The sequence below is a fragment of the Cornus florida genome, unplaced genomic scaffold (assembly GCF_030987335.1).
Source record: "Cornus florida cultivar Cherokee Brave unplaced genomic scaffold, ASM3098733v1 CherokeeBrave_3.0.0_Hap2_Chr02, whole genome shotgun sequence".
In the NCBI taxonomy this organism is placed as follows: Eukaryota; Viridiplantae; Streptophyta; class Magnoliopsida; order Cornales; family Cornaceae; genus Cornus; species Cornus florida.
Window position 1 is genome coordinate 3526546 of NW_026775572.1, and position 19429 is coordinate 3545974.

Sequence of the window (19429 nt, forward strand, 5' to 3'; positions counted from 1 at the left end):
GAAAAATTCTAACATGTCATTAAAAAATGCTAATGTTACAAAATCGTAAAGCCTATTTTGAAGACTCCATTAGAGATGCTCTAATGGTCGAATTGATTATCTACATTTTTATATGGGGAGATAGATGGACAGAAATTTGACGTGAGAATTTACCAATTTCGTTTTTACAGGTATTATGCTGTCTATATTTTTTTCACCAGTATTCTGCTATTGACTATTGACTATTGACTATTTACTTTAATCCTTTTCCTTCTTTTCCAAGAACACGAACACAGATCCATTGGCAGCTGAATGGTCAAAACTTCTTTAAAATGACAGCCGCATTGGAGCTCTTAAGGTGGATTACATGCAAGAAAAAATTTTAAAAATTTAAAATTCAAATTTATATTTATTTATCTCAACAATTAGGATTTCAAAGTACAACATTCCCCGTACCCACAAGATTCACCGAAAAGTCGCACTTCTGTTCCCAGATGCCGGAAATGCCTGACGCCTTCTACCCTGCGGAAAATCTCCAGCCCCTTCAGCTTTCTGAACCCTACCTGTAACTGAACTCTTCTTCTTCCTATCTCCTGCCTCATGCACCTCACTTTTACTTCTATCTTCCCCGAAATTAATCTGATTCCTTGCCGCTTCGTAATCAAATGGCTTCAATTGCAAAAAGCCATCTGGTTGTTGGGGCTTCTCAACTAGTCTGGCTTTTGCAGTTTGATTCATTGACTGGAAGCACTTCTGAAAGCTGGAGGATAGATCAGAAAGGGACATAGTCTCTTCATTATCATCAATTTCAAGAGACGACCCTAGAGTGTTGTCTTCCCTGTGTTCTAACTGTTCATTAGTCGTTTGTGATTCAATCTTTACTGGGTCATTAACATTTGCATCACCTTCCAATCTTATAATGTCTTCTGCATTGGAGCTAGCGGATGGTACAGCCACGGGTTCACAATCAGAAATTTCTAGTGTTCTTGTGGCCTCTTTTACAACCGGTTGCAATTGATCATCCCTTCCAGAAAATGAATGGAAGGGAAGGTTCACAGAAGACTTGATCTGCTCCAACTTGATCTCTTCCTTTTCCTAAGAGTCAAAAGACAAATAAATTGTTTTCTTTAGCGAAAAAATCTTGTTGCACTGAGTAATTCTAGCAAATTGGCTGCAAAAATCCGGTGAGTTTTCATAGAGCTGATCCAACTGCCAGTGAGTGACCAAAATTTTGACAACTTTCAAGATCGATAATGATAAGATCAAACTGCCAGTTGGTATGGCCAAGAACTCAGTTCAAAGACGGAAAAAAAAAATTAAAAAATAATAAAATAATAAAAAAAAATCAATGATTGCATAAAACTCACTTTTTTATTAGGATCAAACTTCCTCTTCAATGATGAATTACCCAAAAGCGACCCAAAAGCACGACTTGGCCTCTTTAGGACCTGAACAGTTGCTCCAGTAACCTTCAGAGATATAGATATTAGCTTTATTTCATTTCCCCAAGGGAAACCAAGACAATAAAATTTCAAAGGACCATTAACTCACTGATTGTGACACGCTAATATTGGCATTTGTATCCCTATGCTGCACAGAAATATTGATACCGTCTCTTGGAAGCCCACCACTACAGCTCTCTGTTTCAGTCCTGACATTCCCATTTTCTACGGAATGCTCGGCAAAGCCTCCCTGTTCACTTCTGCCAACTCCAGTACTGTTTTGGAGCTCCATAGACTCCTCTGTCGGTGGGTGACCAAACATACCGTTGTGTGCTGTGTTGCTGCCACTAGTTCTATCCATTCCTTCTGCATTTTTCAATCTTTCAGAAGCTTCAGAAGGAGGCAAGCCATCTGGTCCATCATAAACCACTAAGTTCTCTTCAGATGCCTGCATATTATAAAAACTATGTCATAAAAAAATGTTAATTATAATAAATATGAATCATCTTGAACTAAAGATAATTAATAAAATAAATACAAAGAATCTGAAGTACACAAGATATGACCCTACTACAAACTCAGAAACCAAGTGACGTGCAAGGACAGTTTACCAGTTGGTGATGACAAAAAATTGAAGAATCATTAACTGTTAGTTGATGAGAAGTTCAATATTTAAAGATTGTAAGCCTTTCAGACCGACCTAGTTTACATGATTTGTGAACTCACAGTTGTTAAATAGAAAACATAAACATGCTACATGACTGGTGGTATTTTCCCCACCTAACATGGTGAGGAAAGTAGAAAATACCCATATCATCGACTCTGAAATTTAAACACAATAGTAGGCCCAAACAACAGCAAATATGCCTTCAAAGATGCAAAGTTTGTAACCATTCTTAATTCAAGTGCCAGAAATTATTCAAAAGGTGAAGAGTATGAAATTCAATTCTCTTCCTTCCATTCAAATATCTATATACTCTGCATCCTTTAGCTCCTACAACTTTCTTAGAAAGACAAGAAGCACATCAGAAGGTTTTTTTATGCTATTCATTGCATATTGAGATGACCTATAAAGTGTAACAAAAAAGAAAAGGATAAAAACAGAAAACGGCACATATAAGATGACCAAGCCTGTTTTGGTTCAGTGCTAAGAATAGAACTTCTAGATAATGAAGCCAATAATCAAACCAATTCAATTTTCAGGCTGGACACTGAGGAACTAAGAAAATATATAATTCTCTATTGGTCCTTTTTTTGGTCTGCATAGAATGGGGACAAGGTTTTGAACTAGTAACTTGGAAAATAATAAATAAAAATAGAAAATTGTAGGATTTGTGTCTATTTTACCCATCTCTTACTTATCTGCATAAGATCGAAACAAATATTCAACTTTCATCTACTTGAACTATTTACCTTAAAAAATATATAAGAATTATCAGTCAATTTTAACAGCCTCATACTGCAATTTAGTAATCCATGCAAATTGAACAAGAAAATATGTAACATCCATAAAGCGGTATCAACCCTAACTCGTAAGTATGAGTCTTACAGTTTCCTTGCGCCCCTCCTTTAAATGTTCAGCAGCAGGCTCAAATGCAGCAGCATTTTGAATAGAATGCTTAATGATGCCAACAACAGAACCAAGATTACGCTCAACGTGTGGGTGCTTTGATTTCAACATTCGCCGCAACTTGCTGGGAGTGACAGGCATGTATTTGGCTTTTACCAAAAAAAAAAAAGAAAAAAAAGGAAGAATAAGAGCATTAACAAAAGTCAATGTCTCGTTTAAAGTACAATAAGAACAGGAAATACAATCACGTGACAAATTTGTGTAGAAACAAAAGAAACAAGATCACCAATTAAGTTTCCACATACCGATTTCAAGAAGAGTTTTGTTTGGCAATATATAACCAGTACTTTCATCCTCTGCACGGGCAACGACATCTCTCCACTCACATAGCCCCTGCAAAACATTCAAGACCAACATAGGAGGCAATTATACAGAGAGGGAAAAGGAAAAAGTAAAATACAAAGAATGATTGCTAATTAGTTCAAGTGTCAACTACAAAGACAATTATTTATACACAATGATTGGATCTATTCATGTACTGATCCAGCAATCCTTCCAGAGCAGAATAAAAGACCGGTCAATTTTTGGATGAAAATCCACATCGTGATAGAGAGAAAAATAAATAAATTAAATTGAAGTTATTCCTTTAGCCCAATTCTTGATTAGAAAATTTATGAAAAGGGAAGATGATACAAAAGAGGAAAACAAGAAAATGACTTACTGCAACAATCGCAAGCTGCTGAGCATCGAGATCAGCACCCGGCAACCTGTCAATATTGCAAAAGGTATGCATACAACTTATTTTCAGTTAAGTGGAAAAAGAAAGGCAAAAGCAAGGACAGAAAAACTAAAAGAGAAAAGGAGCACAATTAATACACATGATGTTTGGCAATTCATGCAATTAAGCACCTCACAAACAGAGACACCAAGCAACATACCCGTATATGTAGAGATATGAACTATCCGTCAAAATCTCTTTCTCATAAAGTTGCATACATATATCATAACTCCGCTTGTAGACCTGTAACCAAAGCTCCATTGATGAGTACAAATAATAATAGAAAATAATCAAACCCCAAGATACCACCAAATCTAATTTAAACCAAATAAAATGAATTTGTGCGTGTGTTCACACATTGAGTGCAAATATGGAACTTTGATAACAGTAACAAAAAAAAAAAACTGTCAAAAGCCATAAGGTTGATAAGTGCATGCCTTTAGTCTAGGAGCTCAAGTGTGGTCCCGCTATGAATGCTAGCCATACGAGAAGCAACATGTTCTTGGGCCAAAGGGGCTATTGGCAGTTAAGATGTGTGTACCTTACAAGGGATAGGCTTGAGCTCAGCCATGCTGAAAGGGTTCTTTGGCACGGACATTATGACATAAGGCAAAAAATATGCTAGGATGCCTCAAAAAGTTCATAATGGACAGTCTACACTGTGGTGTATCATTTGCAAGAATATAAGGGGAAGAAAGATGTGCCTTGGATGTCATCTAAATTGCAGCATACATGTACCTCAAAGCCATTAAGTTACAATTTGGTCCTCCATATTCACCCTGACCACCATGTTCAAAGAAATTCCCATATTGATTTACTTCATCCTATGCACACCAAAAATTGCAAAGACAGTCCTCGAAATAATGCAGACTTCCCATGTCCTACGAGGCCACACCCATAAGCTCCTCTAAAAACAATTTAGCGGAAAACTATAAATTTTATTTCACACTACTTAAAAATGAAAACGCAGAAAACTCGTAACTCCTAGGATATCATACTCCACTATAATATCGCACGATAAAGATTACTTAATGTGCAGATGAGTACTGAATACACCAAAAGATTGTTCTCGCACTTGAGGAACGAGCATATACCACATAATTAGACACCCAGATCTTATGATTTGAAGGTGGATTTCCTCTAAATTATAATATGTATGAATACCACTCAACCACAACAATATCATCATTTTATACTCTACCAGATCCACCCTAATCTCCATTTCTTAAATCTTGGCTTTCCTGCAAAAAAGGCCACATGATCACCTAAGGGTCAATTGAAAAAATGCAACCTACAAGCCTATGTAAAAAAATAGGCATCGCCCATGATATAACAAGCCTCAAGACTTAAAGTGAGTGATACACCGATTCAGCATTGAGTTCAGTAGATATTATCAACCTACTGAGGACAAGGTCATCAACAATCCAAGTTTTGTTCACTACTGCTGCCCATACAAAGAAGACCACAATGAAATATTTCAAAAGGACCCAACAGCAGATGAAACATTCTATTCTATCACAGGTAAGTAAAAAACATTTTACCATGAGAACCTGGAAACTTTGAGCATCCATCTCCTTCAGTCACTTTCAATATGACCATACAACAAACTTACAACTACTAACATATTCTCGGAATACACTGTTATCTTGTCCGTAGATTCCACCGAAAGGTTACTATACATTCACACTCCAATCTTACAAGAGAAACCCAATGAAGTTATAGTCTGATGCAAAGTCATAAACATCCCAAAAAAATATGGAGAAGGCGCGGGGGGAATGCAAGAGTCGCTCGTCATTGCGGCATCTAGGGAGGAATCTTAATCTTACCTCTGCATGCAGAGAGGTTGTTTCCTGTTTCGAACCCATGACCTCATCCATTCCCCTTCCAAAACACTATTCAAACCTAAATTTTGGATGGTGCATCATCTTATACACCGACAATTCATAACCCACAGCCAAAAGGAGACCCTCGATTCATTGGTTAGCCTTCTACCTCTATGACCAAATATATCACCTATTTAGAGTACAATGGCTTTCCTCCATAATAGCCACTTACACAATAATGCCTTCTAAAAGAACCAGAGGGTTTTGAACTCGAGATTGAAAACCTGTTTCAATCACATGTCCGGGATAGAACAAGTGATAGATAAATTTCACCTTCTCTCCATCCTAGGGGAAGAAAATGTAGTGACCTTCCACTTTTTAAATATATATATACATTTTTTATAGGTACACTTTTTTAATATACGACCCATAGATCCTAGTCATTGCTGTTAGACACAGACGAACAAGTATCCAACACTTAATTTATCTCACCAATGGACCAGTGGCCTAACGGTATCAGACCCCTACTTCCCAAAGGAAGGTCTTGGGTTCAAGCCTCAGTGGAGGCATGTGTGTGTGAATACTAACTAAGAAAAAAAAAAAAAAAATTACCTCTAATGAACTTACTTTCCGAAGCACTCCATTTTTTAGATATATTCTTCTATTTTCTTTCACTCCATATTACAAATCTAAGTATTAGAAAGTTAAGAATATCACCTCATATTAGAGATTTAAGTATCTTGCAGTGCACGATATAAAGAGATACATAAATACCAAAGAACACTTAGAGTAAGTTACATTCTAAGACATGATCTATACAATCCGGCAGTTTCAACACAGAATTTTCAAAAGAGACACAGATAATGATGACAAAGATGACAACAGCGACAACAAACCATGATGATGAAACTATTTAATATCAAGTTAAAATAGCTCAATTCTCTTCTACATCAAATGAAGATCTACGGAACCCACTATAAGCAGCTCCAGTGGATGTCATATGGATAGCACCAACGGAAACCCAAGAAGAAAATAAATTTTAAGCAATGACAAAGAAAAGTAAGGTAACATAAACTGCAAATTATAGAAATTCACATTAGCAGAAATAATCCACTAATCAGAAATGTAAAAGCAGTAAGTTAAGAACAGTCATAATGCAGATAAGCAAGTTTTCAAGAGGAGAAATGCATTTTGACTTCCAAATACATGGATTAAAAGCACAAAAGATACATGGCTTATAAGGACCATACCTCTTCCAGCAAAGCATCAGAATTTTCAGACTCAACAGATGATGAGAGCAAACTGATTCTCATTAAATCATAAATATACAACAGATAGTGTGTGTCTTCTCTCGCATATCTGTGAGCATTAAAATAAATAAATACATAAACAAATCTGAAGCTATTGGACGTTGAGCAACACTTGGCAGCATAGTAATTTGAAACAAGTAGATATAATCATGAGCAACATAATGCCTTCAACAAACGTGTACGAAGTGTATCCAAATAGGAGTTAAGTGCAAAGGAAGAAAGGGGGGTGGCAAATGAAGTTCTGAAATTTAATTTCTAGGGTTAACTCTTGTGTAGTCCTAACTCTAGAAGTCTCACACAGAATAATATTAATTATACAATATTTAAGAAAGTTTTGACATCTAAATTTTAGGGTTGAGGCCCATATCTATTGCAAAGAAGTTAAGAAAGAGGGAAGAAAGGGTTCAGTGAATGAGGTTGAAGACAATACTTAAGCTGCACGGAGCACTCGAACCAACCATCTGGTTTCAAGTAACATGTCAGACTATATCACTTCAAACAACCTAGTAATTAATAGTTAATTGAATATGCTTGAAAAACTAAGTACGAAAAGTAATTTGTTATATATTTGGTTATTTCTTCTACCTAATTTATTTCGTGAATAAATTAGGAATCACATTTCCAATCAAGCATACAGTTTGTGCAAGTTGGAAAATTCCCCTTCTAGGTGTCAGTAATTTCAACATAGCAATTGAGGTTGAGAACCATTGATCAATGCAAAAATTATAGCACATTTTAAGATCATTCGCACAATCAAACGCATAATTTTCACTGTTTTGTTACGACTGCGGGTTAATTGATCATTGGCGAGCAGTATCAACTCCATCATGCATGTCCTAAAGGACATCAATATTTTAATTCATACTGAAGAACCGTGTAATAAGCTTTTCTAAATTAACACCACAAAGAGGAGTTTCCTCTTCCCTTTGGAACTATCCATTATGGCAATTTCTAACCAAATTATTGATTGTCCGGGTTAACTGTAAAGCTTCATATAAGGTATGAATCCAATTAATGAAGAAGCTTCATACAAGGAGTTTTGATCAAAACTTTTGGAACCATACGTGAACCAAATATACTTGAAGTGTGATAATCACTTGCCAAGAACTCTAAAAACTGAAATATTCTTGGTTTCTAACCAAAACGTACTTCAAACTTTCAATCCATCACAGGAAAAGAATAAAAATGTGGCACAGAAATAATCAAATTACAGAAGGCAATGGGATAATATAAGAGATGTTAATCTACGTATCAAAGAATCAAGACGATTGGATTATATTGTAGTTTATTAGTTGACGTTTTTATTTTGTAGAATATTAGTAAATTATTCTGATTTATTGATGGAGATCAGTGGTAACAGCCTTTAAAGGTGTATAAAAAGTCGTGGAAAGGAGTGTTCCAAGACCCAAACCTTGATTTTCCATATGCTATACGATGTGGGGCCACAAGGAGTCTTAAATAAGTGCAGGTTTGGGTCAGGTTGCATCATTTATGAGTTTGGTGGGAAAAATGATGCAATTAACCTGGGATTTATTTACCTTTTTTATGTTATTAAGTCATCACTTGAGAATTTGGAGAGTTGGGGGTGTTAATGATTACCTCCATTATAATATAAGTCCAAAAGTCATGAGTGTCGAGGAGTCATGAGTTGAAATCCTGTGAAGGAATGGGATGTAATCTTGGTTGAAGCAGTAATGAATGAATAAAAAAATTTTTTATGGACTACCACTGTGAGTGATTCACAAATTATGTAGGTGTGATTCTTTAGGAGTGATGCCTGCAGTTATTGGTGTGGCGCCTACAGTAATTGGTGTAGGCTGTTGTTATTTCATATCCTTTCTCCTTGTTTATAGACATCTCTACTATCAAATCTCAAATTCCAGCCCTGATTCTTTGGATTTTCAGCCACTGAACTCTTAACTATTAGCTATTTGAAGTTCTACATCATTTATTTTCTTATGCTAAGTAGTATTCATGGATTTAAATGTCAAGCTTGATACTTACAGGGTAGTATACTGGTTAGCATGATCCAAAAAATAATCAATTGCATTTCGGATTTATGCCCATACAAGAACTTGTAATGGAGAGATAAGGATGACAGTGTTAATTAATTGCTTTAAAACATTTTGTCTTCTTTTCCTTGTAGATATAAAGACTCCCCAGTGTGTATTAAAGCCTCTACAAGTTCAAAATTTACCTTCTTCCTTCACTTCCCACGTTATAAATCAACCAGAAAAAGAGAAAACAATGATGATTGAAATAATCAAATATTTCCATTGTGTAATCCAAGGAAATCAATATACAGTGGTGCTTTAAACTTTTAGATTAGTGCTAATATCTCTCTTTTTGCAGAACACGCAAATATTAGCACGTCTATATATCAAGAAATAAAGATACCCCAATTTATGATCCTCATTTCTAATTGAATGCCTTTCTCCAATAAAGGTTTACCCACACCTTACTCAAAGAAGTTCAAATCAGAGAAAATATAAATAAATAAAAGATATAAAAAAGATTAAAAGAAGGGAAAGAATGCTTGAAAGCAGAAAATAAAGACTGAGGTTCCAACAGTCCATGTACCTGAGCATCTCATCAGGAAGAGGGCGTAACCTCCAATCTGCATTCTGGTATCTGCAGAGAGTTTGCTTGTCAATCATACTTAAATTTTCTTTTTCGCCCGCGGGGGGGCGGGGCTAAACAATGAACAGCACATATTGCGTACATATAGAACCTACTCTTTGTTAGCGGTAACTCCACAAAAGTGCTGCAGAAGATACTCCAGACTATTTCTCTCCAGTTTCAACATCCTTGAGGCCTATGGAATATCAAAAAAAAAAAGTTAACTCCATCCAACCTAAAAAAAATAAAATATCACAGCATTTATTTTACGAGTAATTAAAAAAATAATAATAAATGTAAAGCAACCAGAAGGGATTCCTACATATATGCTTCCACTGCCGATCTGGCAAATTATATTACAACATACAGGAAAAATATGTTCCATTGAGAACATAAATTCAACAAAATGAAAATTCTTCAAGAACCACTGGATCCATAATACTTGATATATAATGAAAAAGTTTCACCTTTTCAGTCAAATAAATAAATAGAAAAATGAAACCCAAATATATAATTGTAAAGAAATTCCAAAGCACAGATCAAAGTACTCGATATTATGTCACTAATGATATAAACCTTATGCAGTTTTATTCATTATTCCTTGCTATTTCTACAACACTTGAGAGTAATTTGTGGTACAAAATCTTAGAAGACAACAGGGAAGAGACGTGTGAATGCCTTGACTTGTAACAGTGCTGGCACTATATCTTTTTGGGTAAGGACTGGAGGCACTATGTTAGTCATGTGAAAAAATATACAATAATTATAACAAGTCAAAAATTCAGCCACTAGATAGAACACCACCCAAAAAGATGGCACCAGAAATCAGTGGGATCAGAAATGTAATTTCAACACTTCTAGGACATGTTCTAGAGACGTCAAGCCACAAGTAATATAGTGTTTCAGGATCATAGCGATAAACAATTGCATCTCTTGCAAATTTTTACAAATTAATACTCACGTTTTGAAGCATAAACACAACATTTCACAAGGTATTTTGATGGGGTTAGAAGAAGCATAGATTCTAAGGAGGACAGGAAGAAAAACAGCAGTCAGAAACCACATTTTGAAGCATAATATGTCCCAACATGCAAAAAATATATATATAAATAAAATAAATAAAAATCTTAAACATTTCCCGTGGACTTCATTGGATATTGAAGTATTTGAATCAACATATTGAGCTAATTTTGCTAATACCGATATTATGATAAAGAATAAAAATTTTGGTGGAATTAATCCTGTAATTCCCATGCTGACATGGCCACATATTATTACCCACATATGGTGAACCAATCAGGTTGACTCACCTGGAAGAGAAGATGACACGACTTTGTGGAGATAGATCTAGGTAGATGACTTAGTATTGGGGGGAGATGAAAGAAGATTTCCAGTCATCTCAGACATGGGAATGGGATGTGTCAGACACTTTTAGGCGGACATGTAGTTAAAAACCATATCTAATCATTCAATTATATTATATTATTAATTTTAAATAAGTTACATGCCTATGAACACTATATTAGATAAAAACATTACTTCACTCTAGAAAATAAAATAAAATGAATATTTGGCAGTGTCCATGTGTCCTGATTAGAGATCTGACACGTCCGATGCATGGATATACATACCCGTGTCCAACACACACACACACATACCCGAGTCCAAGTAACACATATATATATATACATAATTCCCAAAAAAAATCTGCCCGTCTAAGAAACAATGTGTTCCATAAAATGGTTAGGACCGAAACCCAGGGAAACAAATGGAAAAAGAAAAGGGGACAAAACTGTTTCCACGTGATCTCTTATCTCTTCTTCCTAGCATAATCACAAGAAAATTTGATTCTCTAAAAGATGCCATGTGCCAGATCTATGTGAATCATCCACACTCAAAAAAGAAAAGGAAAGAAAACCTGCTTCTAAATAATTGCTATGATTCCCGTATTGGTTTACTCCAGTTCCACATACAATGAACTTGGAACACAATCAAAATACCAGTACAAAATTATTTATTGCAACTCTAACCCTTTTTTTTTTTCCCAGAAAGTAACTCCAACCCAATTTTGTATTCATATTCTAACATCAGTTGGATGGTTATGGAATATGCTGATAAAGAAGAATGAAATTAAAGTGCAAATGTTGAGAAGGATGCGTAGTAAAATAAGAAAGGATAAATTTAGAATGAAAGCGTCCATAAGACTGAAAGTGGCAGCAATTGGAAATAGAAATGAAAGAAAATCTACTGATGTAGTGTGACAACATACAACGAAGACCAAATAACTTACACCAGTTAAAAAAAGAGTGAATGACCGCAGCTAGAGGAACGAAACTACCAAAATTAACATGAATCATGGGAGAGAAGGAAACTACATGATAGTATGTAGTTCAAGCAAATCTATGGCCTAAGAAAAAACAGAATTGCAAATAAAACCAACCCCAAATGATAGGACTGAGCTGATTTGAGTGTGTTTATCCCAACAGCTATAAATTGCAATTGCAATGCAACTCTATCCAACCCAAAAAGATGATTATGAAAGAATAAGGAAAGAGGCAGAAAGAATAGTTAAACCACAAGAAATAATAGTATGATAATTATTTCAGTCAAAACAGCCAAGAAACTAGTGAGTGTTGAACTGTTGCCAATACAATCTACTTGTTCTGAAAACGTACAAAAATTTGTTAGGCAGAGGAAGATGCAAATGAAAACTTGGGGGTAGAGGGGGAGAGAGACTCCATCCAACATAGAGAAGTTATACAGACATAACCAAGATTGACTGACACACTTAATCTGGTTCAGTCTGACTGGCCAGAAAACACATACATGGCCGGAAATCAAAATAAAGGATAAGTTACTCAGAGACCATACAATTCTTGCTCATAATAGCATAAATATGAAAATAAGTCTCAAGTGCAGTTCACAGTTCAAAAGAGTAGTGGTCTCAAAAGAAAACCTGCCCGGTGTCAAACAAATTGCAGATATATATGCCAAAGTCCCTTTGAAGCCATACTATATCCCGATCTGCTCCATGCATGACCTAATTAAGTAAAGTATCATCAAAATGAAATGAATCTGCCACCATGTCAAAAATGCACAACATCCAAGTAATTACCTTTTTCTTGGTAGGGTCCTTGAAGACTTCCCTTAAATAAGGACCAATGTGAATGCGAAGCTTTAGCGTGTCTACAACAAAATCCTCAGTTCTAGTAGATATTTGCATCAGGCAAGTCAATCCTTGAAAGGATCGATACTGATTATGTTCCAAATCGACCTAATCAATAGCAACACCAATTCAAAATAAATAAATAAGAAGAAGAAGAGGAAATTATGTGTACATAACTCCAAAAAAATATAGCACTAACACAAAATGTAATTTTAAACAAACTTTAGAACAATCAAAAGCCACTCGTCCTCCAAAGACATTGTATTCTTATTCAGAAGTCGAAAGGCATGCAAACTACATTCCAAAGAACTTTTTGAAGCCACTATAAACAGTCCATATAAGTGATAATAAAAATGCATCACGATTGGACATCTAAGAACAGAACAAGTGCTCAATAGCAATCAAAAGGAACACGAAGAAGACATACTTTGAAAAATAATCATTTTCCCTCTTCTCTCTCTCTCTCTCTACAGATCCTTGGACTCCTGACCTAAGGTTGACCACACAGGCCACCTCTCAAGCCAAAGAGGCACGAAGAGGACAGGTAAAGTTAATCATTTTCCAATATCCATATATTTGGCAATCTAAGCATACTGAACACAACTATCTCAAAATATTCACCAAAATAATAAATAAGTGGAGAATGGTTTCTTTGTCCAACTCCTCCATACCCTTGAACCATCTCCACGAAGCCCTTTGATATGCATCAAAGTTTGAATGCAATAAATAAACCTCTACATTATAAAATAAAACCTCTGTTTAGCCATCACATGATCCAAGAGAACCCAATAGAAATGAGTGTAGGGTAATCCAAAATCAATCCTCAAAAACTAATTCACCATGTGACTTGCGACATTCTTACTAACATCAGACACCCAACAATGTAAAATATCATTAATGAATCTTGATACTTTCACACCAAACATATAGAGATATACGTTTATGTGTGTGCATGGAGTTAGAGCGAGACTGTGTCCACAGATTTTCAGGTTTTCCCTTCATAAACTTCAAGAAATCATGCCATTTTCAGCTTTGAGATGAGTCTGCTGATTATAGAAGGGAGTGTTAAACTTAACAAAAAATTACAAGAAATGTAACTGGTCATCATTCGGATAAGTTGTAACAGTCCTTCCCAACCAATCTTTATATTTTCTTTTACGGGAAGAAAAAAGAAAAGAAACATTACACACTAAAATTCATACAAAAATCCCTGACAATAAAAAAATTCATACTAAAACTCGCATAATTAGCAACAAATATTTTTTTGAAGTATTGCATTTAAATAATTGGGAAAAATAATCCATTAAAAGAACACCACAGTCAACATTTACCGCAAATTCATTCACGCCACGCAACTTGGCAGCTAACTCCTTCAAGTCTTTGACATCTTCCACAAGCTTGAATGGGGTGGACTCCACCGGAGGTGGTTTTACAGGCTCAAAATCCCCAACATCTTTATCAACAAAATCCAGAACAGATAATTTCTCCTGCAATATATATACATATATCAACACAACAAATTTCCATTAATATTTGCAATCAATAAAAAAGAAAATGAATGGCACCAGATGAGCAGTTTGAGCAAGCACGAACAATGTTAATTGCAAGCCAAAACATATAATCAGAAAAGCATCGTCATTTGAACATGAATAATCTAAATTATGGAATAGTCATTCATCATACACATTTGCATTATGTGCCTTATAAACTCTACAAGGCAGTGAGGCACATAATGCAAATAGAGATGACATTGTGATATTGGGAGTCCTCACAATTTATCATGCATAATCAACTAGATGATATTGAGAAAAGCTATAGGCAAAGAAGAATTCTCACAAATAATAAGTAAATCATAGAGGCAAAAAGGAAAAACGAAATTGAGGCGATAAGTAATTTATTCTTTGCCTTGCTATAACTTCTTCAAAGGGGAATGGGGAAGAGAGAGGGAGGGAGGGGAAGAAGGGGGTTTGGGGGGGGAGGATTCAAATCCAAGGTGTCACCAATGTAAACAAGTTGGAGAGTCTATAATGGTCATCAAGATGTGATCGATTAAAAATAGACAAGCACTGCCATTTTGCTGCTGGCAAGAGCAAGAGCTACTAGTTAGGCCTCTGTGGCTGGAGTGAAGCATCTACCATGCTCAACAAGATGCTTTCCTAAATTCCCTGTTGATTCAAATTGCCAAAAGCAAATTTGGGGATTAAGTATATACAAGTGTCTGTGTTTCAAAGTACTGACACAGAACTCAAGTATATGTATGGCCATGACTTCTGTTACTTTCAATTCTCCGATGAGGTTAGCTATGTCATTCTAAGAGTTCATATATTCCAACTGCTAAAGAGGCTATTTCATTTTAGAGTTTCAAATTTAAACATTTTTCTTTCTCTGATGAATTGTACTCTAAACAGGGGACATAATAAGCCTTGTAGAAAATATAATTAGTACTTAGGAAAAAAAAATTATATGTAGAATTCTATGCACATACAAGCTTACTTAAACATAATATGCATATATGAATAACATCACTGCAAAGACCGGGTGAATATTAATTGCAAAACATAGCTTCAAACAAACCATCTCTGGATCTAAATTCTACTCCCCAACAAGAATGTAAAAAATACATTTAATAAAAAAAGAAATCGGACTGCGTGAACATAGAATCATTAGTGGATTCAATCAACTCACATCAAAGGAATTATATTCTCTCACACGCATGTGAGCGCACACTGATATATAACCTATAATCAACAATTCGATCAAGATCACGAAGAAAAGAAACTAACCAGGGGATGTATTAACCTGGAACCATCATCACTCCTCTGCAGCCAAACGTGTTCAAACGGCTGATTGGAATTATTAACCAATATCTTGAACTCGTCTTGTGGCCGAGGGATTGTCGGTATATGAAATGGCACCTTTGGCTTCGTCCCCGTCGTCTTTTTATCCCTAGAAGCCACCTTCACCGCTGAAGAACTCGATTCTTCAACCAGAGATTTCTCCACCACCTGACTTGCCCCCTTCTTCTTCTTCCCATAAACCAACTGAAACCCACTTTCAGAATCCACCGAACTCGTCATTCTCACACCGGTTTCCTCTTCTTTCTTCTGCATTCGCTGATACTCGTCCACGGACACATCAAACCTCTCCATAAACTCGTCGTTAACATTCACCAGCCAATCATATGCTTCTTCCAGATCTTCAGGGAATGTCATATCTTTCTCCCAAACGTGCGCCGAAGACCCGATTGTTTCAAGCATCGATTGCGATTTCTCAGCTATTTCTTTTATCGGAACTTTGAATTCATCGAAGTTGTAGTAGAAATGGAAGTCTTTATCGGAAGGTATACCCCTCGAAGAACCCGAAAGCTTCGCGATTGAAGACGATAAAGGCCCTTTTGTAAGACCCTGTAACGTCTCGGCCTTTTGCTTCAGGGACTGGCCTTGAGACGGATCGATCTCCATAACTTCGCTGCTCGTTCCGATCAAGAAGATGTTGTTGTGTTTCGATTCACAATTAACATTGAACTCGCAAGAGCTGTTTGAATCGTGTTTCTTGGGTTGTGAGGGTTTAGGGTTAGGGTTTTAGAGACCGTTGAAGAGGCCTAGAATGTCTGTAGTTCTATTTGTACATTTCAAGAAAGAGAGAAAGGGCATGAGTTTCGTACAAATAGTTAAAACAAATTAATAAATGTAATGAGGTGTCTGATTATGTATCACGTGTCAGGCGTGACACTGCACGTGTCAATATGAACCTGCAAAATGTAATAAAGGCATGAGTTTTGGGAATATCTCCATGTTCTACCGCAATCCAAACATGAAAGAAGTACAATTTTTTTTTTTTTTTTTTTAAAGGGTAAACATGAAATTTTATTTTGTTGAATTGGTGTTTAAAGTTTATAGTAAATTTATTCTTTTATAATTCTACTGAAGTTACTCTTTTCATAGAGCGAGCAAGCGAAAAAGAGTTGCTCGTTTGCATAAATAGTACAATTAAAACAGAAAAAACATTTTGGACACCACAAGGTGATTGGAACTTGCAACATTAGATCAAAGGCACTTGTTGTGCAATTATTGTTTTGCTTCACATATAATGATAGTATAATGTTGTTGGATAACTTGGATCTTTTGTTCACCCAATTGATATATTCTAAACATAGAGGTTTTTCATCAATTCCTTAACTGTTTTGCTTATTTACCTTTCAAAAATAAAATAAAAAACTGTTTTGCTTAAAGTGTACATTATTTGGTTCTTTTGATAGAGAGCACCTTCCTTATAAATATAATACTCCGTGATTTATGTTCTCTAATATTTTATCTCAAAGCCGAATTCACACCTTAAAAAACGTAAGACATCAATTGTGTAATTGCGTTATGATTTTTTACCCAATTTAATATAAACAAAATGATGAATTGGAAATGATGGAGGGAAAAAACGATAATATTTTAAAGGATTCATGTCTAATATAATAACCTTGCCATTATGAAATAAAAAATAAAAAATTGTGTTGTGTAATACATATCTCAAAGAGAATGAGAAAGGTTCTTGCCAATATATATATATATATATATATATATATCTTATGAAAGTGTATTTTATTTTTTTGTAATAATAATATATACTTTTCAAATAACTACTAACACCTTTTTTAAAAGTCACCTTTTATTATTTATATACAATTAAATCATTTAATTTATTTTAATAAATAAATGTGACTTTTCAAATAACTATTAACACCCATTCTAAAATTATCCTTTTAACTGCACTAACACCTCTTCTAAAAGTCACCTTTTAAGTGTAAACACATGTTTGTTTAACCATATAAAATATATATAATAACTACTAACACCTCTCGTAAAAGTCACCTTTTATTATTTATATATAATTAAATCATTTAATTTATTTTAATAAATAAATGTGACTTTTCAAATGACTACTAACACCTTTTCTAAAATTTACATTTTAACTACACTAACACCTCTTCTAAAAGTCATATTTTAACTTCAAACACTTGTTTGTTCAACCATATAAAATATATATATATGTATATATATATATATATATATTATATATATATATCTAACTTTCATATCACCCAATATCTCACTCCTCTCTATTTCTTTCCATCTCTCTTTGAAAATAATTTCTTCACAAAAAGTTTGTTACAGGTTTCTTCTTTCACAAACAATTTCAACGGTTTTGAGAGGAGACTCGTTTTTTGGTTCATGTACATCAAATTACACACTACAAGAAAAGTGTGCTTTTACGACCAGTATTTACGAGGTTTATTTATTTTACCTCGTAAAAACTGCATTTGACGAGGATCATAAGGTGTTCCTTGTAGTTGTCACATGCTTTCACGGGGTTGGAAGCAGAGTCCTCGTAAAAGAATGCTTTCACGAGGTGTTAAAAGTGCTCGTTAATATATGCATATATTAACGAGGCGATTCTCAACTTTAACGGGATATTAGTGGCTCGTTAATAAAGGTCAACTTTAACGGGATGTAAGCGCCTCGTGAATGAAGGTCAACTTTAACGGGATGTAAGCGCCTCGTTAATGAAAGTTAACTTTAACGGGATACAAACGCCTCGTTAATGAAAGTTAACTTTAACGGGATACAAGCGCCTCGTTAATGAAAGGGGCCACGGTTTAAAATTTCCCTCCCCTCCACTTTTTTCCTTCCTACCTTTTTTTTTTCGTTCCCCCCATTTTTTCCCTCCGCTGATTTATATACATTTTACTATTTGGGCCCTAAACTATGTCGTTTTTTTTGGGGCCAATTAACACGTATTGTAAAACACTTTCCTATTTCATTTCCCATTTCATTTAGCCCTAACGCTCTCTCTCTCCTTCAGCCACTCTCTCTCTTTCCATCACTGATCAGCCCGATCTTTGAATCCATTTGGTTTTCTATCGCAACTCTCACATTCCATCACCGGTCATCACAGCTCTCTCTCCTTCCATCAGTTTTGTTGTATTCAGCTTTCTGAAAAAACCCTAGTCTCTCTCTCTATCTCTATCTCTCTGTGTCTCACGCCGAGGCACCACCGCCATCAACCCACATCCTCACACCATCACCAAGCCCTCGCTCTCTGTTCGAACCCCATTGCCGCAAGCTTTTCCGGCCGAACCTCTTGGCCGCCGCTGCTGCTCTCTCTTCTCTTCTCGGTCTCGCTTTCTCTGGCCGATTCTAGGTCAAGGAGAAACCACATCTCGCCACCGGCCACCACAGTTCCAATTCCGGTCGTCTTCTCCAGCCAAAAATTTCAGGCCGAGTCTCTCTCTTTCTCGTTTTTCTCATTTTTCTCTCGGGTAAGCTTTCTTCAACCTGAAATTTGATTTTTAGACTTTGATTTTGGAATGGGAATTTAGAATTTCCTACATATATCTGTGGTTGTGTTTATTAGGGCTGTGGATGTATAAGTCTGTGATGTGAAAAAGGAGGATGGGCTATGGTAATGGAGAATGGACTAAAAAAAAAAATTATGTGAAGGGCTTGTCCCTGATTTTTGAAATTGAGGTAGATGATGAATTGAATTGGAAATTCTAAATTGAATTGAATTGAATTGTAACTTCTTGGGCCTTTAAATTTCAGATTATATATATATGGCCTTGTGTTGTATCAAAAATTCTGGATTGTACTTGAATTCATAAAAACTGTGAGATGATTTTGATATAAATACATCTCTGTGACTATGCTTTTGAACTGAAATGGGGCTGTGAAATTTAAACTGAAATGATGTA

General features: G+C 35.4%; 1 protein-coding gene across 1 annotated transcript; it reads right to left on the reverse strand.

Moving 5' to 3' along the window:
• Positions 1-280: 280 nt before the first annotated feature.
• LOC132293156 (protein RRP6-like 2) lies at positions 281-16349 on the reverse strand. Its single transcript, XM_059790503.1, has 14 exons — positions 15471-16349; positions 14019-14174; positions 12637-12795; positions 12478-12561; positions 9638-9717; positions 9483-9533; positions 6843-6951; positions 3930-4012; positions 3713-3758; positions 3297-3384; positions 2971-3140; positions 1531-1869; positions 1347-1448; positions 281-1074 (listed from the first exon to the last, which is right to left on the reverse strand). The coding sequence occupies exons 1-14, from the start codon at positions 16146-16148 to the stop codon at positions 445-447; spliced, it is 2775 nt and encodes a 924-aa protein (XP_059646486.1). The 5' UTR covers positions 16149-16349; the 3' UTR covers positions 281-444.
• Between the last annotated feature and the right edge of the window lie 3080 nt (positions 16350-19429).

Excerpts from the sequence above, each read along its gene's own strand:
- LOC132293156 (XM_059790503.1), bottom strand. The coding sequence starts at position 16,148 with ATGGAGATCGATCCGTCTCAAGGCCAGTCCCTGAAGCAAAAGGCCGAG. Across the intron at positions 12,796-14,018 it reads GTGGCGTGAATGAATTTGCG|GTCGATTTGGAACATAATCA; the intron begins GTAAATGTTGAC and ends GCTATTGATTAG. Across the intron at positions 12,562-12,636 it reads AGGACCCTACCAAGAAAAAG|GTCATGCATGGAGCAGATCG; the intron begins GTAATTACTTGG and ends TTACTTAATTAG.